The 25,401-nt window shown below is 39.9% G+C and overlaps 1 protein-coding gene across 2 annotated transcripts in view; it reads right to left on the bottom strand.

Annotated features, from left to right (window-relative positions):
* The window catches only part of DCAF5 (DDB1 and CUL4 associated factor 5), a 78,036-nt gene that overhangs the window by 51,495 nt on the left and 1,140 nt on the right, over positions 1-25,401 (bottom strand). For both annotated transcript variants that reach the window (XM_075754207.1, XM_075754208.1), the window contains exons 2-5: positions 15,397-15,540; positions 11,096-11,132; positions 8,615-8,754; positions 4,178-4,307 (exon numbers count right to left, since the gene is read on the bottom strand). In XM_075754207.1, coding sequence (XP_075610322.1) covers positions 4,178-4,307; positions 8,615-8,754; positions 11,096-11,132; positions 15,397-15,540 — 451 coding nt within the window. The remainder of the gene's footprint in view (positions 1-4,177; positions 4,308-8,614; positions 8,755-11,095; positions 11,133-15,396; positions 15,541-25,401) is intronic.

Below are 25,401 nucleotides of genomic sequence, written 5' to 3' on the forward strand. Positions count from 1 at the left end.
CTACTAAGTGCAAATCCTTTAAATTCAGTGCTTAAGGGAACAGCTGCATGATATACATGGTGTATGTCCAGCTGTACAATAAGGGTGTTGCACATGCATAGAAAAAATGGTGTGACATATCCACCTAGGAATTTCAGCATTGTAGTTGCAAGGTATGATGTTTAACCATCATCATTTGGCTTTTTAATTGGAAAGATTTACTTTGATCAGATTTGGACCAGAAAAGGGTAGCTCTTGTCCATCAGATGTAAGCATACAAGCTTCCAACAATTTAATTTATGCAAGATCTTCAAGACAACCCAGAGGTTATAACATAAGGCACCCTTTCTCCTCCCTTTTTATCATTCAAGACAAGACTGTAGAATTCAGGTTGCCCAAAGCCCCATCCAACCTGGCCTTGAACAATTCCAGGGATGGGGCATCCACAGCTTCTCTGGGCAACCTGTTCCAGTGCCTCACCACCTTCATAGTAAAGAATTTTTTCCTTGTTATCTAAATCTACCCTCCTTCCACTTAAACCCATTACTCCTTGTCCTATCACTACATGCCCTTGTAACCAGTCCCTCTCCAGCTTTCTTGTAGGCCCCCTTCAGGTACTGGAAGGCCACAATAAGGTCTCCCCAGAGTCTTCTCTTCTCCAGGCTGAACAACCCCAACTCTCTCAGCCAGTCTTCGTAGGAGAGGTGCTCCAGTCCTCTGGTCAGCTTCGTGGCCTTCCTCTGGACTCACTCCAACAGCTCCACGTCCTTCTTGTGCTGGGGCCCCCAGAGCTGGACGCAGTACTCCAGGTGGGGTCTCATGAGAGCAGAGCAGAGGGGCAGAATCCCCTCCCTTGCCCTGCTGGTCACACTTCTTTTGATGCAGCCCAGGACAGGGTTGGCTTTCTGGGCTGCAAGCGCACACTGCTGGCTCATGTTGAGCTTCTCATCACCCAACACCCCCAAGCCCTTCTCCTCAGGGCTGCTCTCAATCCATTCCCCACCCAGCCTATAGTTGTGCTTGGGATTGCGCCGACCCACGTGCAGAACCTTGCACTTGGCCTTGCTGAACTTCATGAGGTGCGCATAGGCCCACTTCTCAAGCCCATCAAGGTCCCTCTGGATGGCATCCTTTCCCTCCAGCGTGCTGACTGCACCACACAGCTTGGTGTCGTCAGCAAACTTGCTGAGGGTGCGCTCGATCCCACTGTCCATGTCGCCGACAAAGATGTTGAACAGCACCAGTCCCAATATCGACCCCTGAGGAACACCACTCATCACTAATCTCCACATCAAACTGTTGACCACAACTCTTTGAGTGTGACCATCCAGCCAATTCCACCAAGTGGTCCATCAAGCAAATCCATGTCTTTCCAATCTAGAGACAAGGATGTCATGCGGGACAGTGCCATATGCTTTGCACAAGTCCAGGTAGATGATATCAGTTGCTCTTCCCTTATCCACCAACACTGTAATCCCATCGTAGAAGGCCACCAAATTTGTCAGGCATGATTTGCCCTTAGTGAAGCCATGTTGGCTGTTACCAATCACCTCCTTATTTTCCATGTGCCTGAGCATAGTCTCCAGGAGGATCTGCTCCATGACCTTACTAGGCACAGAGGTGAAACTGACCGGCTTCTAGTTCCCTGGCGTTGTCCTTTTTTCCTTTTGTAAAAATGGGGGTTATGTTTCCCCTTTTCCAATCGGTGGGAACTTCACCGGACTGCCACTTCTCGAACACGATGGATAATGGCTTAGCAACTTCATCCACCAGCTCCCTCAGGTCCTGCAGAGGCATCTCATCAGTTCCCATGGACTCGTGAACCTTCAGGTTCCTTAGATGGTCTCGAACCTGATTTTCTCCTACAGTGGGCAGCTCTTAATTCTCCCAGTCACCGCCTTTGCCTTCTGCAACTTGGGCAGTGTGGCTAGAGCACTTGCCAGTGAAGACTGAGGGAAAAAAGTCATTAAGTACCCCAGCCTTCTCCATATCCTGGGTAATCAGGTGTCATTTCCTTCCAAAGAGGGCCCACATTTTCCTTAGTCTTGCTTTTATCACTGACGTACCTATAGAAGCTTTTTTTGCTGCTTTTGACATCCCTGGCTAGATTTAATTTTATATATATATATATGCTGAGAAATGTATAAGCTGAGAAACTTTTGGAGATCAAAGTCTCAATGATAATAGCTAAAAATAAGAAAAAGGCACTATTTATGCTATTAGAGAGCAGCTGTTAAAAATTTGTAAGAGGAGAATTCCTTACTCAAGTAATCTGCTCCTGTGTTTATCAGGGTCAATGCCTGTATCCTTAGCGATACTTGCTTCCTCTCTCTATTCGTGTTAGCCTTGTACAACCTTTCCAGGGGTGATTCCATTTCACTTGGCTACCCAAGTGAAAGACGACTTCTAAATTTTTGCATCCATATAGAATTTCTATTGATGTAAGCTATACCACTCTACCATAAACATCATTCCTTTTATAATCACACTGAAGAGAGAAATGTTTTGGTGTAGCTCCCTTTGGAAAACAAGACCAACACAACCTGCAGAAGTTCTTAAATCCCAAAATTGAGGCAGAAGCTGAAAAACAAAGAATCCTGCAAACCCAGTCTGAGGCCAGCTGACTTGACAAGAGGAAGCCAACTCTGTCCATGTTAGTTCACAAGGAAAAAACAGGCATGAACTGAAGTTAAAATGACAGAAATTTTATGGGAAAAAACCCCCAAGAAACATGTTTCATAAGAGCAAAATAACCCTAACATCTTGTATTTCTCTCCTCTATCCAGTAAATGCTGAAGTTAATTTGATGTTAGAAAGTTACTTACTAAGACCTGGATGTAAAGAGTTTGACAGGGATAAGAGAAGAAAGCTTAGGCAACTTCCTAACTCCCTCACAGTTAAATTTTATCAAACCTAAATTTAATGGCAGACTGTACAACAGCTGCCAACAAAGGCTCTGGCAAACTTTGTAAATGTGAGTAAGCTCTAGAGGCACCAGCATCAGCATACAAATTCTGATTCAAGCTTAGAAATAAAAATAAATTCAAACCATTAATGTTTACAATTTAAGAATAATAAACCCTTCTGAAACCATAATTTGGTTGGTATTGTAATGGATGTCTAAACATTTTAGATTTTTTTTAAGCCAGTTATAATTAACTTCATATGAGATTGCTTTTTCTCTCTGTACAGTACAAACCCAAGAAGAATCTTTAGTGATATGTACTTCTATATATTCCAAGGAATTCACCGGTAAGGGGAGAGTCAAGTGTAGTCTATGGAAGATTTTAAATATTTGAGGCTACTGCACTGTAAAACAAATACCACCTGTTTTCTCCTCTTTTCACTTTTTTGAAATTATCCTTTCTACACTTACACTGGAAATATGTAAACATAAAAGTTGGGAGTGTAAAGGAGAAACATTTACTTGAGGTGCTAAATTTTTTCCCCTGATTATTATGATAAAACAAGAAATTACATTCAAAATCTCAAAGACTGAAAAAAAGACTTCAACAGAAGCTTAATCTCTCAGGCATGCAAAGCTCTGGTATCAGACACTGCATATGTCCACTTTAGAATGCAGTCTAACCACATTTCATACTGCAAACTTATTATCTTCTTCTCTTTTTTTTTAAATCCTATGCAAATCTAAAAACACATTATGCAGCCAAACTGATTATCCAGGTGTCTAGGAAGTCATATAAAACTCTTAAGCATTAAGTAAAAAGCTGCCTTGACCACAATCTCTTGTCAGCTACTGAAAACTGAGCCAGGTAGAAAAACCAAACTGTAAACCAGGCAGTGCCCATCATAGCTGCTTCCAGCATAAGCAAGCCAGTGCTAAATACAACGATGTGAACTTGACACAACAATTCGAGTTAATCTGCAGTGCTGAGGCTAGGCAGGCTTTCAAAAAAAATCACTTACCTTAACATTGAAGATCTAGTCCCATTTTAAATCAAATTAGATCACACATATGAAGACTGTTAATTATGCAAAATAATTTAGTTCAGCATTACTAACGTTGTTAACGTTGTTCTGAATCTTCTCTTACCATCATATGTTCTGACTTAAAAACAAACAAACAAACAAAAAAAAACCCAAAACAACAACAAAAAATCCCAAACACCAGAAGCATGCCATCATCTCTCAAGGGAAAGAAACAGCCCAGCATGAGACAAGAACAGCCAGATCTTACCTCTGAGGTTTACGAATATCCCAGAGTCCCACACCTTCCTTAGAGTTGGCAGTGGCCAGTAATCTAGGTTCTACTGGATTAAACATCACACTGTGAAAGGCTGATGGGTAGTGTGCCAAGCAGAAGGGCTCTGTTGAAGAAGTTGAGATTTCAGACATAAGAACAAACAATGCATACAACTGTTCGATGCAACAAGTTTGGCAGCTTAGCATGGAAACAGCATAACAAGATCTGAAGATACAGAGACATGTTCAAACCATTTCTCAAGCTGACACATCCAAAGCAATATAAAACCTGAGGTTTTAAAATCCACCCACGTGTACATTAACTTTATCTAAATATGGAAAATGACACATACTGGATTTCAAGATGCCATTTTGCTTATGGAAGGTTATCAGAGTTTAAAACTAGCCACTTAAAGATCCAGTATTTGAATCTCTTAAGGTTCATGACAAAATGGTCATCTAATAAGAACTACACGCAGGGGAGCTTCTGAAAGTTTCCTAGCAATATATACCTGGAAGCTTCCACAGCCATTGATGATCACCCAAACTGTAAACGCAGCAGCAATTGCTTATATGGGAGAATAATATTACAAAAAGTATGGAACTCAGCTCAAAGCAAGCTGCCAACCCTGGGGAAAAGAGGCCTGCCATCCCTTCAGTGCTGTACAAGTAGACAAGAAGGGTATTCCTCTTGCATAAAAATGTTAACAGTTGGCTTCTGCTGTTCACACACAGAGTTAAAAACACGCTCATCCAGACTCTCTCCCTCTCATCTTGATTAGTGTAACAAGACTGTATTTGGCCTGCTACTCTGCCATGAGTGCTGCCTCCATGAAGAGGAGGGGAAAAAGCCATGGACTCTGCCATCCTTCTCTGTATCTTTCCCCTAGTTTTATGGCTTTATGCACAGCCTAATTCTCTTTGTTGTGTGTATCTTTTGTGGTCTGCTGCCACTCTTTCACTCAACTAAGAAACTTGAATGAATGCCTATTCTGAGCCAGGGATTATCCCAGACTTTTCCATTCACTGTTTGCTTTGATGCAACCAGTGTTGCTCACATGCTTGGGAGACTCTCTTACTGCCCTTATTTGAGCCACTGTGTGCAGGCACCGTTAGCCCCACAAGCGCCTCCAAAGGTACTTCATTTTCTTTCCTCATATCCCTCATTAAGACATTAAACTCTCCCAAATTCGCAATACCTTCTGAAACTACTGCCGATCAAGCAGATGAGACAGAATTAATGTTTACTTGTCCTGCCCCATCTGTATCCTTGTCTTATGCTTTATTACAAGCTTTTTGACACAGGGACTTTCCTTTTTAGCATTCTTTCAGCAGTGATCAAAACAAAGATCTCTGACCATGGCTGAAGCTCCCTGGTGCTATTAATTGTCATGGGAGGCAGAGGTAAAGGGAAGAACAGGAGCAAACTTTTGTTCTGCCGGTCTGCCCAAAGGCTTTAGAGATTGCTGGTGGTTTGTCAGCAGTTCCAAGTAAGATCTAATGCCAAAACTGATCTTCTACTTTTGCATCATCAACTCAGATCCCTGCTGGGACATAAAGGCTGTGTTACTAAAATGGCAGCCCCCACTAAAGCAAGGGCTGCATTACTTGAGTGGAGAGACAAACAACATCAGATTGCCAAATAAAGTTGTCATTTTTAAAAATAAACTTTTACTTTGTGTACGTTTGTTTAGTCAAATCATTGTCACTAATTACTGGTGTTTTTCTTCACCCCTTTATTACCACAGTTTTCTTCTAAGATATCAAAAGTTGCCTTTCAGCCTGTCAAATTAAAGAGAGACTACAGCAGCTAAACTAATGAGGCACTAAGTCACTTTAATGAAAAGTAGGGGGATTACTTTTTTATTGTTTTTTATGCTCATTCACAATTGTAGCTCTTATACACTGGAGTATGAAAACATTTCTCAAGGGAGCAGCTCAACACCACCTCTAAGAAAAAAAAGTGGGTTTATAAAAATTACTGCATAAATCACTCAGCAGTGAAAGACAAGGAGAAACAAAGGGGAATGAAACTCCTTTTCCATCTTCTTTTAATGTACTATTTTAAACTAGGAGGTTATTTGCAAGGTTTTAATGAGCTGGCCGCTCAGGGTAACTAACCATACTCAATGCTGGCAGGCATAGCGCCTATTCCCATGACAATACCATTGCAGACAAGGGGATTACCCCAGTGACAAGCATTATATTGTAGTAAACATTGGCAGGGCTCACATATAAATGCTGACTCAGGACTCCTATATAAGCATGTCAAAGCCCTTTATTAAAAATTCAGAGAACCTAAGACACTACTCCAAAAAAGCCCCAAATGTATCACAGCCAAGATTTCCTCACTCCATTTTCAGTGGTGCAGCCTTCTCATTCCAAGTCTCAGCAACAGTAAAAGCAGTAGCAAGGTTTAACTACAACAAAAGAAGGACAAACCTCATTTCATATGATTTCAGAAACTCAGATTAGATTGGACATTAGCTTATGATGCTGAGTAGCTTCACACAGATGCATTTAAGCATCCAGTCCCACCAACTGTTGACATCCACTGTCAACAACAGGTAGTTCTCCTAACAGAGACAGATCATTACGGAGTAGAGTTCAGGAGAAGGCAATAAAGCAGCATTTCACCAATTCTAATTTGGAAGCCATATTCAGTGTCTGGTCTCATCACTTGGGTATTATGAAAACAGAAAAGCAGGGATGAGGTGACACTTGGATTTACCAAAGGTAAATTAGTCACATCAAACTAATCTAATCTCTTTCTTCGATAAAATAACTGACCTTTTACACAGGGGAAAATTGGTAGATCTAATGAGGACTAAATCAACATGTGGTGTAGTATCAAGTTTAGCTACAGGCAGTTGGGATTAGCAAAGGAAGTTGCATGGGGTAAGAAACAGGCTGAAGGGAAGACAACAGTTCACTGTGCTAGTAAGGGACTTCTGAGCAAGAGGGAGGTTATTAATGAATTCCTCAAAGACTGATCCAGCGAAGAGACATTATAGATATTTTTATTAAAGTCTGTGATATACATATACTGAGTGTGTGCATTGTTTTTCAGAATGTTTTAATACGATGGGAAAGAGATAAGGGGCATCACAATTGCACAAGAGAATCAGAATTCACAGTAAGAATCAGACTATTGAAATATAGTATATTTAATTTTTATTTATACAAAGGCAATGTGCATGAGGTAGGAAGGGTATCAATAAACAGTCTACTCCGAGTATTCTGGTGGGGCTTATCAAGAAAGACCTAATTCTGGTTACTCACATTCAATAAAACCCTCATGATACTAGTGGCTCTAAAATACTCCTATGAGACTATAAAGTATGTCTTGCTTCAGCTTTAATTTCCTAGTTGAAAACAGACAGAAACGCAGTCTAGAAATTTATCAAATTCACTAGTTATGGAAAAAGCTAATTCAGTTAAGCATAACTTTGATCCAACAACAAATGTGTACAAATTGCCACAAAATACATAAGCTGGATTTCAGTGCCAGAAATGACTTTCCTGTAAGACCAGTAGAAACTATGAGTTGAAGCAATTGCATTTAATCAGCTTACGAAAGAAGATGAAAGTTTATTTTAGCTACGAAGGAAGGGAACTAGACTCTCTACTCCCGCAGATTGCTCAGTTTTAAATTCTCAGTTTTGTGTTCTTTAGGATGGGGTAAATTCACAACTTCATTTACTAAAGTATTACTTAAGTATTCATATAGTGAAATTCAATTACTGAAGTATTCCTCTCCAAATTTATATAACTACAGTTCTAAACAGAGATTCTTCAGCCTTAAAACTGCAGCTGTAAAAACACAGATTGCAGTGTTTTGAGAAGCTGCAGGTTTGTTACATAAATCAACAGTATTCAGTTCTGTTTTAGAAAACAAAGATTGAAGTAATAACTCAACTTCCCTGTTATCACATAAGAGGTCTAAGTTGCCATACAACCAAGAAACATTATGCATAAGAACAATTCTCAGTGTCACAGGGAAGTATATAAATAGCTTTGGAAAATTATTCAAATCAAAATAACAGCTTTCTAAACATCAAAATTTTTTTTATCCCAGACTATAGACAAAACAAAAAAAAAATCCACATTCCTAATTGATTTCAAGTTTATCAAGACATTTTTATTGAAGAAGCATGTCCTCCACTGCTTCTTTACTCAAGTTAATTCCTATTCATACCAAGTTCTATGCTAGCCTGCACTATATGCTGGTACTTTATGAAGTCATTTAAGACAGTAACACTGGACTATAAAGACCAGGTCTCGCCTATCACCAGCCACAAGAATTATGCCTCACTTTCACCCTTCTCCAATACTCCCTGTATCAATTGTCCCAGAAAAACACAACTTTTCCTTTCCCTGCCTTGCCCAAATTCTTCCTAAATCAATAATCTTTGCCATCTAGAGATCTCACCTCCATGGGAAGACTCTCGGATGTCCCAAATAAGAACCCGGCCATCATCTGATGAACTGGCAAATATGTTGTCATTTACTGGGCTCACTGAAAGGCCATACACTGCATCTTCATGGGCAAACACATCCAAGGTCTCTGTGCTGGAAAAAAGACACACAATATTAGCATTCTTCCTTCTTTTGCTGTTGTTTTAAAAAGCAAATTTACAGCTTTATCTACCTAGTCATATTTAGTGACAAGGTTTATGTAACTTCATAAGACAACCCTTGTATTTAATCAGAGTAAAAACCAAACAAAACACCCGTGTAGAGTGACCAAGATGTCATGCTATAAGGAAAAAAAATCCCTCAGACCAAAACCCACACATTAAAAACTTCAGAAACTGCAAGATGCTATGGAAATCATGCTGTATTAGATTAAGCTTGGGAGAGAAATGGGAAAGGGAAAGAGGTCTTGGGATCTGTGGACTACATTTTTACTACTTAATGTAAAAAGGAAAACAAACCAGAAGCTCATTCTTTAATACAGGCTTCTGTATTGTCCAAAAGTTCAGCTGACGCTCATAAAAGAACAACTTTCCAGCTCGCTTTTTTAATAAGTTTTCTTGGTTCTCCACGATAGATCAGACCTACATTTTTTCCAAGTAAAAAAGGCAGTGAAAAAGAAAAAAATAAAAATAAGTCCCCCGAAAGTATCTAGATTTCAGCCATTCCACAGCTATAAAAAAGCCTGTTCTCTCTTCTTTTCCCAACTTTTTAGATCATTTAAAAAAAAGGAGGAAACAGTGGCACGGAGAGGCCAAAAGCTGAAATACTAAGCCAGAAGATTCGGGAGTTATTTTATTTCTTTGGCAAGAATACACGTCGTATACAATACCTATACCTCATGGAAACTTCACCAAAGAGATTCTACACAAAATCAGTGTTTTGCTCATATGGCAATTGATGTTCTTAGTGAATTCTGTCTCATGGACCATTAACACAAAGGCCAAAAAAGCAGTAACAGAAAAAGCATTTAAAGGTATGAAAAAGTACTTGATAGACCAAGTGTTATCATTCAAGAACACAGAGTAACTTTCTGTAGAAATCAATCAGAATTCAGTGTGTCAGACTAGTAAGATTTCTTTCAGAAGATCACACAAATAACCCTAGAGAAATTAATTCTGTATGCATTACAACTGGACTTAGCATACCGAAAAAAAAAACCCTTGATAACGAAAGCACATTAAGAATACATACATATCAAAAAGACTTGTTAAAACATCTAAGACAGACATAGCAGGAAAAAATGTGTTATACAGAAAATTGTCAAAGATCTCGCAGAAGCTTGAAGAGACAGAACACAATAAACACTAGCATCTAAAACACCAAACAAACAACTCTCCCAAAACCAAACATCCCCCCCAAACAAACAAAAATGCATAAAACCCCCGCACCACCAAAAAACCACAAACCCCCAAAAAGTCAAACCAAACCAACCAACCAAAAACCCCAAACAACCACCAAACAACATAATATTCCTGAGAAAGCATTAGAAGAGTACGGCAAAGTTACTTTTGCCCAGCTCTCATGTAAGATTTATACAAGTAGATATAAGGTGTGATAGAAGGCAGATGTACACTGATGCAAAATCTTTAGACAAACATAGCAAGACATATGTTCAAATTATGTTAACAAGGATTCAGGCAACTCAAAAAGATTTAAGGTTTTACATTTCTCTGTTCTTAAATATATCTCTTCCTGCTTTTTCTCCATACTTGATTTTCTTGAGTTCATGTTATTTAAACAGTCATTGCTTAAATCTGAAGAAGTTATTAATACAGACCAAAATTTTAACTTTATAGTTTTTCTACTGCAAAAGCAGTAAGCCCAAAAGACATTATATCCAGATAACTCCAACCTAATACATTACCACTATTGTATTAATTATTTTTTGACTACCAGTCTAATCTTCATGTAGCACAACAAAGCCTAATTCCCAACTGCCCTGCAGTTTTGCTAAAAAGTAAGTATCAAAATAAATACGCTTCACACTAGTGTGGAGAATCAGGCAGTTGCACCCAAAGTTTTAAAAGGTAGGTAGGTAGGCCAAGCACTAGCTGTCTCAAATACAAGTCAGGTGAGTGTTTTGAAAAACAAACCAAAAAGCCTGTATGTGCCACAGTACTTGTATATGTGCAGGAATAATCTGGCTCATGAATCTACTCTGAATCTACTACGCTGCCTGCAGGAGAGCATATGTATTAAATCACCATTCTCTCTCCCAAGGTCAAAATGGTGCAGAACCCAAGTCCTGAAAAAAAAAAATGGGGTGATGGGGAATACTTCATGCCAGGTATTAATTTAGATAAATAAAAAGCATGTTTGAGGATTAAAACACTTTGCTCTTCTCGCAAACCATTAATTTAAAACAAAAAGTGCCTCCAGTGAGTTGACATTAAGGGAGCTCTTGAAGCAGTGGAAACACAAACTGTGTATTTACCTTTCAACATCATGGAGTATAACTTGCTCATCATTGCCTATAAAGAGAAATATAAACACTTAACATCATGTTCCACTGGTTAAAAGGCATTATAGTGAAAAAAAAACCCCAAACCCAAAACTAAACCCCAAACCAAAACAATAAATGTTTTTTGTTTTAATTTTCTATTTTGAAAACAAAACTGAAGCAGAGAGGAGACCAGTTCAGTTGACAAGTGGCCAGCCCTCTGCTCCGTTATGTGAAAGGCTTCATGTGACATTTCCAGTCATGATCAAATGCACCAATCCATTCTACCTGCTCAACAAATAATTCTACTTAACTGTGTTACTGATCATTCTTTGTTCAGTTTGAGCTTGAGTTTTGGGACATTTGCAGTAAAGAGAAAAGTATTATATGAAGCAGTAGAACATATTTAACTCTCATGTGAAAACACCTTTCTTCCTGCTCAAAGGATGCTCCATAAAAAGATAACGGAAGGCAAAAAGAGATGCCATAAGCAAAATGCACTGGGCTCCAAACTCAAATGCTGCCAGTTCACGCTGTCAGTGTTCAGGGTTTTGCAACCACTGAGAAGGCACGAACGTGACAACCAGTGTAATTTCTTTTGTATTAACAAAACCCAAACCAAGTAACCAGACAATCATGCCACTTTTCTTTGATCACATCCATTGAATACAATGGAAACCAACCACATGCATGCAGACTAAGAGGGTCACAGCTACAAAGTAATTCCACTGGCTCACACAGAGTTTTTCAAGCTATAGCAACAGAGTATTTTTTTAGTCTGCGCAGTGAATATTAATTTATCTAACTTGGCACCTCCTCTTTAGAAATATTTAAGACCAACATTTTTATTTAATTCAGAAGAAAAAAAACAGAAAGCCCACAAAGTCATATTTTTATGCTCAGTATGTCTTTGTAGTTGCGATATCAAGTTGTGAAGCTTTCCTAATGTACACCAAAGCCAGAGGTTCAGAAGGAGCAAGATTTCATGTTATGATTCTTAAGTGTTCACTTGACTCAGTTTTCATTTATCTCATGCACATTTCAATTTGTATTCTGTCCCAACAGAAGAAATATGAGAAAGTTTCTCTTTGACTAATGAGGCGTGAGATTTTTCTACATCAACTTGCTCTTTGCACAGGCTCCTAGTTAAATCGTGCCAGCCTTAGATTACTGCAGTAGCTCATCTTTTCCATGGCACAATAAACAAGTCACTTATGTGTAAGTGTCCTTTGATCATTAATTGCAATGGAAACTGCCCATTATACATTATAGGCAAGGTTTATACCTAGTAAAATTATTCTAGTGCCTATGTATTTCACCAGTGAAAAATGTAGCCTAGATTCTCCAGTGACAAAATTTCCTCCAGCAGACACTCCTGCTCCTCACCCTCCATACAGTAGGAACACAAGAATCATTCTAGATGCCTGGCATCAGGCCTCTAGTCATCATGGGATCAACCTTCCCTTCCATCACAAGCTCCAAAACGGGAAAGAACGAACAAAAGGAGGGAGTGTGTGGAATAACCACTGCTTCTCCCTGTTTTGTGTGTGGGAGGAGAAGGTGGTGACAAAAATCTAACCACAAGCTGCTCGGTTGCTTCTGGTAAGGATTCATCCCTGCAGAAAATGTCACTGCTGTTCAGCCCAGTAGGGTTCCCACTTACAGTGTTTTACTTTAATACAGGAGAGTTCATTCTTCGTTGAGAATAACTGGGTTGTAATTGTATACAGAACTCTCCCATTTATAATCTCTCGTTTTGGTAACTGCAGTTATGACGATCAGAAAGACAAGAAGTATCTGTGATTCCCTTCAATTATATCTGTGAGGATGAAATACCGCAGAGCACATACAGAGGAGCACAGTTAAGGTAGCCTAAACCCTGCATCTGTCACATCAAGCCTCTACAGAAATAAATTCAATTCCCTGTAGGTTTATTTCAGCTTTTCATATAGCAAACGTTAAATGCAAAAAAAACCCCAACAAAACCCCCAACAACTCCATGCAGTTTACTAAGAGGGGTTCTTTCATTTCAAATGCTGCTCTACTCTCAGTGTGTGTGGACAGAGAAGGGCAACAGTATTCTTCAGGGATGGGAACTTCTTTGCTATCTTGCAAGGTTTTTCTCCAGAGATTACCAGCAAAACACTGTCCACTCAGTTCCTGCCTTCCATTTTTGTAACAGCTACATGAGGTGCATGCTACACATGTGTTCCCTCAAAGCAGAGAGTTTGGAAATTCCTTGGATGCAATTCAATTTGTACTGAAGTGGAAAATCCTTTCTCCTCTGTTATCAAGAGCTGCTTTAGGGAAAGGTCATCAGATCCTAAGTCATTAGTCCTTGGCAGCTTTATTTACACAATTAATTGAGTTCTGTGCCCCTTGTGCTAGCTTCCATATTCTAATTTTTTAGGGGTTTTTTTAAGTATTCCAACTTCCATGATTTGAATACAACTCCAACTTCAGTACTGGGTGGGATGATGACCAACAGATCTTAGGACTCACAATTCTTTCAGACGTTTTAAGAATCCCCCAGAACATTGTTGAGTGAATAAATATAGTTAGCCCCATTTTACCGACACAGATAAAACAGATGGTACATCTAGGCCATGCAGCAAAATGACTCTTTACAAGTGATCCAAGAGTCAGACTCACAGCCCTTGAGCTCTGTGAATCTTAGTGGAGCAGCTGAAAGAGTGCCTGACTCCTCCAATGGAAATAATTTCTGGCAGAGGCACAGTGTGTTTATGCAAACTAGAGGAGGAAAAAGAGATGAGAACAGCCAGTTTGTCTGTGCATCAGCTGTCACAGCTCATCTAACCTGGCATCTTAGCAAAAATCCACCATAATCAATGATGTCAATCTTTAACTGCAGGTGTTAACTGCAGTGGTAAAGTATAGTCAGACCACTCTGCTGCCCTTCCTGTGAAAACAGTAGCCTCTGACAGCAGGGCCCAATGGACAGAGGGTTGAGTTGGAAATGAAAAAAATATATTACAGCTGCTCCAGCAAGATTTGGCACAGTTCATTCCTTGAATATTCATGTAAGGTTCCATTTGTCTGAATTCAAACTAAAGTAAAACAGACTCCAGCCCAAAATTTCATTGGAATCACTCACGCAGATACATTCATTTGAAGACACTATGGACTGCTGTCTTTCTCATAAAACAAACAGCAGTCCCCAGAATCAGAAGACAGACATCACCATTTGACATTTTTGGTGTCTTCTCCACCTGAGAAATGTATCTGAATCATTTCATCCTTAAAATTTGACACTATCTTAAGCTTTGTCATGCCTTTTTTTCTTTTTCTCTTGAAAGATGGGGAGCTTCCACCATTCACATGTGCTTAGAATCAATTTATGGCATTGATCTGCAGTTCACAAATCTTGGTTCAAAAAAGTAATGAGGAGCTCTGAACAAGTAGTCTCATAATAACCTAAAATAAGTCTAGGTATATGTTAATGGACATACAGATGAAAGACACAAATTCCTGTCCATTCTATTATCCTGTCAGATAGAGGAAACGAAGTACAGCAGAAATTTTGGATTGGACAGTCTTGTGCCTTTTTCTTCTCAATTCAATTTTCCTCCCTACCTCAACGCTTAAAAAAATCAAGTGACGAAATGAACATAAATTCTAGGGATTATTACCCCAGAACAAGTACATGCCCACTTTCCTTGTATTAGTTTTAAGACTGAATTAAACTTTCTGTTAAAAAGTAGATTTATATTAAAAAAAAATGAAGAATACCAAGGCCAATTAGAGCTCAATGTGCCAACAGTTCTATAAGGCAGACACTTATCTAGCAAGGACTGATATGAGGTCTGAGAAAAAGTGATCCACCAATAGATGGCAATAGCCATTCATTAGCCATCTAAGGATGCATTAAAATCAGCTAGCAGCAGCAGAGATTTTCAAGCATCGGGCTTGAGTGCCAGCGAGGATGCAGGGTCTGCTCTCAGTACAGCTAAGAGGGAATAACAAAGACCATATCCCACAGTCTGTAGCACAGGTAAGGGCAGACTGGACCCAGGATTCTCATGATAGCTTGAGACACAATGCACTTAGACCAGGGTTTGGGAAAAGGAGAAGCATGGTAAAATTGAAAATGTTGTGCTAGTTAAAGAATTCCCTATTCCCAAAGAACCTTCAGCTGCTGATTAAGGACACCTTCCAGATCCTTAGGGGACGATGGAAAAGACCTTTCATGTGGGGCAGGATCTTGCTCATGACTTCTACTTGAAGGCATTCACAATGCAAATCCCTGTGAAATCAGGATGGTCTTCCTTCCTTACCTCCAGAGAACACTTTCGTATTGCCACTGTTGAAAGCTAGGCAGAAGATATTAGAGTGATGCTCCCCTTTCAGCTGAACTGGTTTGACTCTTGAGTGGATGGCTTCTTCCATATGCCAAAGTAAAACCCGGCGGTCATCTCCTCCTACAAGAAAGGAAGAAAATGTGCATTACTGCCTGAGCCATGTGTAAATTGATGACAGACAAGTTAAATAACTCTGCAGTTATTCAGAAAAGGCTTTGTTGAAACCCTAATTAGCATAAAAAAATTTTATGACTTGCAAGGGTTTTGATATGTAGACACACATTTACGTTAATATGCTATGCAGTCAGGTATTCAATTAATATTAAAGAAAACAGAGGAATCAGCAGGAAAAGTTTGGATTAAACAGCTGCCATTCTGCCAACACACAGTGACAACCTATAGCAACCTGGAGACTCAGAATGTAAAATTCTGTAGCAAGCTGTAGATGAATTACATGCCAAATTAACATATGCATGTTGGCAAAATGCTTCTACACCAACTCCTTGTTGCCAGCATCACTTATGTTATTCATGAAACAGGAGCTTTTTTCCCACTTTCACTGAAAACCGTATCTCCTGTAGCAGACTTTGCAAAGCCTTCATAGCATAGGTTGGCTACAGGACTGACATATAGCCATAAAAAGATTTTACTGAAGCATTCAGAAGTCTTCAGCATGCACAGTTATGTCATGCTTCTAGATCGTAAAGGTTAAGACAGACACTTCTGAGGTGAACTCCTAACAGAATAACTGGAGAAAAGAAGTTCAACTCTCCCTTGCTTTACAGCTTACTGTACTTCTAATTGCTTGCCTAGGTGCAGTTCTCAGTTCAGAGGTCTATGCACAAATATATTTAAGTGCCTCCTTCTCCTTCCGGTAAACAGTCAGATATAAAATAAATATTAGCTCCTGTTCATGCTTTAATTGCATTAAACTATTGTTTATGAGGAAGGGGAAAAAAAATCCAGATATGATTGTATTGGACAGCATTCTCAACATCAATTTTGGATGCCTGTAAAAATTTGAATATAGCTTCTTCAAGTCATACTCAAAATATTTTTGGTATCTGTCTTTAGTAACAAATGAAAGAGAATGGCATCACAAGTCAAAAGTGCCACTAGAAACATGCCAATTTCAGTTAAAAAACATTACTGCTTCTTTTCACAATCAAAAGCATAAACTCAGCGCCTTCTGAGGTGATATCCAGAAGGAAAAAGGCATGAAACAGAGACAAAAGGAAACTGAAATTAATTGGTCTGCAGTTTACTTCAAGTAAATGCATAAATAGTATTCATGACTACTGTTAATCAGATTTCTTAAAACTTTTCACATCATATGATGCTATTAAGAAGTTTTCCCATGGAACTGAGCTATGTCAAACATCCTTTAAGTTAACTATGGCAAACATCCTTTAAGTTAACAGTCTCTCAGCCTTCAAGTCTCCTAACAGATTTTATGACAATCACTTTGGTAGACAGTACAGCTGCATGTTATGCTTACCCATGCTCCATGAAATTTATTGTGTATTCCTCCTCCTGATTTTGTACTTTATAGAGCAAACAAGTAATACATGATAAAAAGATCTGTGATGCATTTGATAACTACTGAGAATAAGAGTCAAATGTGATGGGTCCAGAAAAAACTCACAGTCATTTATGGTCAACTAAACTGATGGGAGCTAAGAGTCCTTTCTTCCTAGAAATAGGAGAGAAAGTTGTATTTGCACCCTAGTGATTGCAGATGAGCTAGTACTAAGGACACATAGAAATGCACAACTGCTGAAACATATGACCACAATAGTCACGCTAAAATCAAGAAATGATTGTCACACTTGAAATGGTTACTTTCCAAAGCTGCCAACAGCCAGGTCTTAATGTTATTACTACCTGGCAGACAATTTAAGTAACACCAAAGGCTGGTGAACACCAACATTGCTTCTATCAGACTACATTTACTGTCTTTCAAGACTTCTGTAAAAGACATTTCAGGGCAAAACATAATAACGTACTGTTTTTAATTGTTACCATAGAAAACCAATTTGCAAAACCACTGCAGTAAGTCTACACATCCTCCTACCTGACAGCACAGCCATCTAGATCTAACACTTCAACAGCAAACTCCTGTTCATTTCCACTACCCACCTAGTCCAGATACTAACAAAAATAATAAAGATATCCAAAGACAACAAACATTACTGTGGTTTCCAGCACACATACAGTATGGTAAGGGATAAATTGCAACCTTCGCAGAAAAATCTGTGACAGTGTTAAAAGTTATCACTACCTTCTTTTCCATAAGTTCTTACATCTTTGTGCCCATTTCCTCTGCCTCTAGCTTAAAAAACAACTCTTCCTACTAAATCCAAATGTCTCTTTCTTCCCAGACACCTGGATCTCTATGAGACTGGTACAAAGGGCCCTACTATTGAGTATCCAAGACTACAGCAGTCTGAGAACTATGCCTGCCTTTGTGGTGGCCCATGTTCCACAGTTTAAGAGCTTTAAAATGCTCCCCACACTCATACAATTCTGTCCTTTCTCCATCTATCTATTGTCTTGCACATACTTGTCTTTGAGAACTTCTACATCCCTGTTTCATGCCTCAGTTTTATTCCTCTCATAGAGAAATATGAGATAGAAAAGTTTAATAAAATTATAATGTTAACTGGGTTGGAAGTGTGTTCCCTTCTAAATCCAATTCAGCTATTCCAGAAATACTTCTGACTTAAGAAAAAGCCTTACCAATGTGTCCAGTCACAGAGGAGGATTTGTGGCAGAAAGACATTTTACCACATCCTCATACAAAAGAACAAGAAGTGTTAAGTCACAGGCAAATATACCCAAGAAAAGGCAAGCCTTACGTGACTGAAACCAGGAGAGGTACAAACCAGCAAATGCATTCTCCACTACCAAAACCTGACTCCTAGAATAAAAGGGAAGAAAGGAGGGAGGCGCACATGTATGGGAAGGTATACAGGGAGATGGCAAAGAAAATGTTAATGTATAGAGCTTTTACACTCTGTAGAAAGGAACCATGACTCATCAGACACAAAGTGCATGCACATTATGCAGCGCAAGTTGCAAGTCTGAGAATTACAGGAAACTCCAGGCCTGTAGCATTCGTTATGTACAGTTGATCAGCGAATGCAGATTAATTAAGATGCTTTTAATTTATTGTGTACGTACACCAATTCTACATGTGAAGCAGAAGCCACTCAACACTTTTCAAAAAGCACTGGACTCACTGCATAAACTCATGATAACTCTGCAATGCTCCCCAAGAGAGAATAACTGTCCATGGCAAGGGTATGTTCTTGCCACGATACAGAGCATGTAACAGCAACAAGTATGTGCCTGACATGATACAGAGCATATAACAATGACACAGAGGATATAACAACAGCAACAGGCTTACTACACATCTGGGAAAGCTGGATATATGGCCTCATACAAAAATACCTTAGCCACCAGGGCTCCACATGTGGATTTTCTAGAAATTGAAGCCCCACATAAAGTCCTGAATTGGTAATTTTTCAGTTCATGGTGTCAGAAGTTGTAAGTTTGACATCTGCAAAGTGGAAATAGCTTCACTTCCATCTTATTTTGCTTATTCTGTTCAGGACTGCGTGACTGACAATTTGAAAAGTAAAAGTTTGTGTGACCCAGCTAAGAATCATACAATGCCATTCTACAATTACTTTTCAGAAAGGAGTGACATTTTAAAAGATGTTAATTAGTCCAGTACTTCAGCGTTCATTATGGGTCAAACCTGCTTCTACGTTCAAAATTAGACAGGAAGAGAAGTCAGACCAAAGAAGTTTGTGTCGTCAGAGGCTGGAAATTTTATCACCTTCCCATATTACTCTTGATGTAGAGAAGAGCAGCATTCCAATTCTTTTTACAAGTACATGTGAATGAAAAATACATAAATACACACATTTCTTCTCCTGCCCCAAGTCACTAGAATACTTTGTTAATCCTTTGGGCTTTCTGACTAATGCTGATGAGAGACACAGGCAGGATTAAGGAATTCTACCCAGAAGATACATAATAGAACATACCTAAAAAAGAAAGTTTGCATTTTAAATCTTGGGATAGTTATCCTGAAATAGATTCTTGAGTAGACAAAACACTTCGTGTTCACATTTGACAGTCTTCTAGTTTCTGTTGACCCAAAGTGGACCTCCCAGAAGAATAAAAAATGCCTTGTCTTCTTCACAGTTTGCCCACTTCAGAATGGTTTGTGCATTCTGCACACCCCAAGATTCGGCGGGGGGGGCTCCCCCAAAAAAGTTATTTCTTTTGTTTTGTTTTTTTTTTGTTGGGGGGGGTGGGGGGATGGGTTGTTTTAAGTAGCACAAACACTATAGGTAGAATATGCCTATTCTAGATTACAGGTCCCATATGAATCAGCATGGCATATATTTCAGCACAAACACTACTTCCACAGTTCCTAAACTGAAGCATTCTAGTTTTGCCCTGCTTTTGGACTAGTTCTTTCAAAAAAAAATTTCCTGATCTGGTTACCTTCTAAATAGGTAATCACTAAATTTATACATAATTAAATTCGGAAGAAGAGTCTATCTCACAGTTAACAGCCTACCTGTAGTCCAGGACCGTTCTTTTAGTCCTAAAATTATTTGAAGGGGGCCAGAACATACCCTTACCAAAAGCAAATCTAAGCAGTATCTGTGTAGCTCATGAAGCACACTTGAGCACTTGTGTGCTACCAGAAGCACTTCAACAATCACACCAGTCAGGACTTAAAAACTGCGGCTTTAAAAAGCATTAATCTTGCTGATTGTGGACAAAACTCAAGACTGCTACTCCTCTTTCTCTCCCATATATCAGGCCCAGTCACTGAAGAACCTACATGGCAAGTGGGAAACACTTCTAAATCAAAACCTAACAGATTAATCTTATTGTTGGTATCTACTAAAAAAGTTGCACAAATCACAGAAAGTGGGATTGGACAGTATTTCAAGAAGTTGATCACTTAGTTGACCCCTGCCACGGGCAAAAAAGCCAGATTGTGTCAGAATTACTCCCAGTAGATGTGCATCTAGTTTGTTCTTAAAAAAACACCACTGAGGTAGATTTCACACCCTCCTCAGGCAGCCTATTTCAGTGCTTCATTATCTTTGCCATTAGGCAGATTATCCTAATATCTAGCCTGAGGGTGCAGTTTGACATTACATATAATCCCACTCCCCCCTTGCCATGTGCTCCTGCTATTTCCCTCCCATTGAATTCAGTGGTGATGCAGTCAGAGGGCAAGTAGGTTAAAGAAGTTGACCTGACAGAAAACCAGCTGTCAGACAAACAATCTCTCCTTCCCTATTCCTTCCCCCTGTTCAGACGCTTCCATCATACCAGCTTATGACTTTAAGCTATAAGAGTGCCACATTATAAACAATGGAGAGGAGAAATACGTGAATGAACTACAGGATGAAGGGGAAGTGTAAGATCAAATAGCATCCTAAAACCTTTCTTCCTATAATTTAAGACCATTTCTTTGTCCTATTCCCAGTGGATAAAGCAAAGTTTACAGCTTTATGTAATAATAAACACTTATATGCAGCTTAAGACTTGCATCTCTACTCAGCTTTTCCTTCTGTAGACTAAATGGACCCTTTTTCTTTCAGGCTTTCGTTTCTCTACACCTCTGATCACTCTTCATATCCCCTTCTGAACTTTCTCTAGTTCGGCCACATCTTTCTCAAAGTACGGTGCCCAAAACCGAGCACAGTGCTCTACTTGAGGCCTCAACAGCATCAAATAAAGCAGGATTACTTCACATGCTTTATCATGTGTGATATTTATGTTGTGATCTACTATCACATTTGGATCCTCTTCTTCATGATTATGGTCTAGTCTCCATAGAGGATGTAAAGTTGACCATTTTTATTAACATGCTGTAGCTTGCGGTTGTCCCTAACAAACCACATGCCATTTTTTTCCAGGTAGTGTCTCCTAATTAATTGTAAATTCAACTCCTATCCTCTGCAACTATTGTTACCTTTCCTAGCATCACCTTTAAAATTTATAGTTTCTTAGACATTAACGAAAACATCACGTAGTAACTGGACCTAAGATCCTGCCTCACAGAGATTTGTGCTTGATACAAAGAGACCAAGATCAAGACTGCCCCTCTTTAAAACATGCTTGATACACAGTCCCCTTAATTCAGAAGTAATATTCCACTACCTTTGCTAAAGTCACCTCATTGCCCTGTTTTAGGCTCATGCTCCTTCAGATTTACGTGGCAACCAAAGGACAGATGAATTTCCAGTACTTTCCTGCACCCCTATAAATTTACAATCATAGAAGAGCTATTAATTTTTGCATTATCTGGTGAGGGAAAAAGAAGCTGAGATGGATGGATGGATACATGCATGGATTAAGTAAACCTCATATCAGAGTGCTTCCCAGAAGTTATCTTTAAAGTGCAGTTTAAAGTAGGGGGAAAAAAAAAAGTGGGAGGTTCTGATAAAGATACTCATGTTTGTAAGAGATAGGAGGCATGAAAAATGACAGTCAGATAAACAAATAGTAAAACATATCCAACAAACTTGAGGATGGGAGAAAGAAAGCCTATTACACAGACTAAGTAAAGATGATTTTAACAAGTTAAATTGCAGAAGGAGATGCTTGGCGTATCTGAGGGAAGAAGTCAGTTGCATATCATTGCATGGTGAGTTTAATTTCCATGCATGGACAGTCATGTGTTTCTCAAACTGTTAACAGAAAAATACCACCACCTAGTATATAAAGTGTTGCAAAGACACATTTTGTCCAGTGAAATCTTTCAACTCCATCCAGCAGCTAGTTTTCACTAGTTTCAGCCCATTTACACATTTCTTCTATGTTAAGCTTTCCTCTTCCTTTGTGTCATTCTACAGATAAGTCTTTCCTACTTGGCACATTGCATCTTCTCCTGAGTATCCACCTCCTCCTTTCATTTCTCTCAATTTTCTTTAATTCTTGTCCTTATGCCTGCCCCTTCTTCTAGCATTTCTGCCCAAAAACATCAGTGTCTCTCTAAAGTGACACTGTTGAATTCCACACAGGCACAGCAAAAGCCTGAAGACTGGCCCCCAAGCCAACTCATTGACCTCAACTTTTTTCTTGAAAACATGGTTAGGAACAAAATTACTTACTATTAAATGTGTAATCTCCAATACAAGATTTAAAAAAGTTAAGATTTCAAAAAGTTTCAAACATGCTTTCAAAAGGCCTGCTGAGGCTTGTCGACACTGAAGTTCTCTCCAAAATCCTAACAGGAAAACTATCTGGAACTGTAATGTAAACCCTGTTTAAGCAGTTTGAAATGTTTACTGAAACAGTAATCATTAGCCTTGTTTCTGGAAGATACATTAAAAATAAATAAATAAATAAAGTGGGACACATACCCAAAAAAAGCATTCCAGCCAATGCTGATAAGAACAGCACTAATTTGGATGCAGACTAGCATTTAAATGGCATTAATATAGCCACCACAAATGCACTCTATCAGCTATACTTAACAACTTAGACCTTGTTAGAGCTGTTTTAACAAGTCAATTAGCTGAAGCAGACTTCTCTAGGTTAAGAATATACATATTACTTTGAACGACCGAAAAGACTGCTTGCGCTCTCCCTTTTCACACACTCCAATATCCCTGTTAACTCTCTTAGCTGCTATAAGCGCAGATGGAAGCATCTAACATCTCATCCTTACCTCAGCATGCTGACTATTTTGAGGGAGGAGAGACCCACATGCCATCTATTCTAAGGATTTATCTGCATTTGGAAGTCTTCTGAAGCAACTCTTCTAGAAAACTTCAGATTAGAGGCAGCTTATACCCTTCCTTTATCTTTCATCTGAGCTCTCCTTCTTACTGTTTTTTCCTGCTTTTGCTATTTCTCAGACTTTCAAGATGAAGTAAGATCTTAAAAAAAGGAGTGTTTTGAGTGTAACCTTAATGAAGCCTTGGATTACAATGACCAGAAATTTAACAGAGTATCCATAAATCTTTTACCTTTTAATTTCTTACTCTTTAAGGAAGAACAAAGCACCTGCCTGCTGTTACTATGTCACATAAAGCACTCTAGATCTTGTGGTCACAGATAACATAAAACTTTGTTAAAAACAGTCACCATAATGAGAGCTCTTATTTTTTGCAGGGCATCAATAGAAGGTCAGACTTAAGCTAGTCTGTTCTTGATTATCCCAAATTTGTGCACTGCTGACACATGTAACTTAAGTATCCTCTTCCCACCCCTGTTTCCCCCCCACACACACTTGTTTCCTACTAGGAAATTTATTTCAAATTCCTTTGAAATTTAGGAGGTAGAACTCTAGTACCATTTATCTCTTACATACTGAGGAAAAGCTTAACGCCTGTAAACATCCTGTAGCCTTAAGAGAAGTTAGGAAATTGAAAACTGGACACAGTTTGAAAGCCTTCCTACACCACTTCTTCAGATGTCCACATGATGGGAAACCTGCCTGCATTCTCTCACTGCACCTACCTTTACTTAGGCAGTTTGGACAAAATTAATTCTTAAAGTCCCTTCCAGCTCTGAACTTTTTATGTTTCTACCTACAAGAATGGATGTCAACATACGTAAGTGCCTGAAGTGCCTCCTGAGGCTTTCTTGAGCAAGAACAGAAAATATTGATGGTGTTTCCATCACTTATTATGGAAAATAAAAAATCAACAACAGATGCACTTGAGTTCTCTGTAGCACTTTGTAACTAGAAATACATAGTTTTACTTACTACTGGAGAAGGACCAGTACAAACCAGTATTCTGACTCTAGCACATCTGGGAACTTTAGATGAATCAGCATTCCCTCATAACACACACACACACGTATATACACACACATGTATATACATACATGTGTGTTTATAAATGTATACATGTATATTCACAAGATAAATGGATGTCTATCTCAACTGTTGCATGTGCACATAGATACAAGAATGCCTGATAGTAACTCGAGGATCCCTCATGGACACTTATTTCAGAGATCACTGGACTCATGCTTTTAAGTTTCTTCAAGTAGGAAAGTTAAATTTAGGTAGGTTTCAGTGTATCAGCTTCCAGTTTATATGGGTTTTTTTCTGCCCTTGCTTAAAGGTAACCACACAGCCATAATAACTTTTTACTGAATCCCTGTGTTATTTCTGGAGTTATTACTGATACCTTTGTGTGACAGAGCCCGCGTCTGCCCAGACAGACACCATAGCAATAAGCAGCCCGCTCAGCCATGCCCCCATCACCTTCTTCAGTAGCTCCTGTCGCTATTTACAGCTCACCAGAGGATGGCCAGGGAAAACCGAGACCCTTTCGCCCCTCCTCCACCCCTTGGTTGGTAACCAGGCCATTACCCCCTAGATCACTCTCAACAAAGCTGCTACGGCCTTATGCCAAGGAGCTCTGCAATTCCACCGAGGGCCGTTGCCCCACATGACAGGGAACAGGCCCTCCCCACCACAGCCTGGCCTCGGGGGAGGGAGCTGCCGGCAGCCCCAGCCCGCGGGAGGGCAGGGGAAGGGGCGTGGGGCGGCGGGGACAGGACGCCCCCCGGGCCGCGGCCTGCAATGGACACCGCGCTCAACGGGCAGGCCGTCCCCGGGGCGGCGCGGCAGGGGCGGCGCGGCAGGGGCAGCCCCTCCCGGGCTGGCAGCCCCCTCCCCGCCGCCCCGAAGGGCTCTGCCCCCTCGCAGCGGGGCGCGGGGTCTTCCAGCTCGGCGGGAGAGGAGCGCCTCGGCCCCTCATGGCCCAAGCCCTTGGGGCGCCGCGCCGTGCCGTGCCCCGCCGCGGGCGGGATAGGCCCTCGATTCCCCGGCCTGTCGCTAAGAGCCGCCCGAGGAGAGCGCGGCCTGCAGCGCCCGGCCAGGCCCCGGACTAAAGTTGCCTCCTTTCCCCGCCGCACCTCCGAGCCCGGAGGCGGGGAAGGAGGAAAAAGCACCTGCGCCAAGCGCTGCTAGGG

This window comes from Balearica regulorum, chromosome 5 (genome assembly GCF_011004875.1).
Source record: "Balearica regulorum gibbericeps isolate bBalReg1 chromosome 5, bBalReg1.pri, whole genome shotgun sequence".
In the NCBI taxonomy this organism is placed as follows: domain Eukaryota; kingdom Metazoa; phylum Chordata; class Aves; order Gruiformes; family Gruidae; genus Balearica; species Balearica regulorum.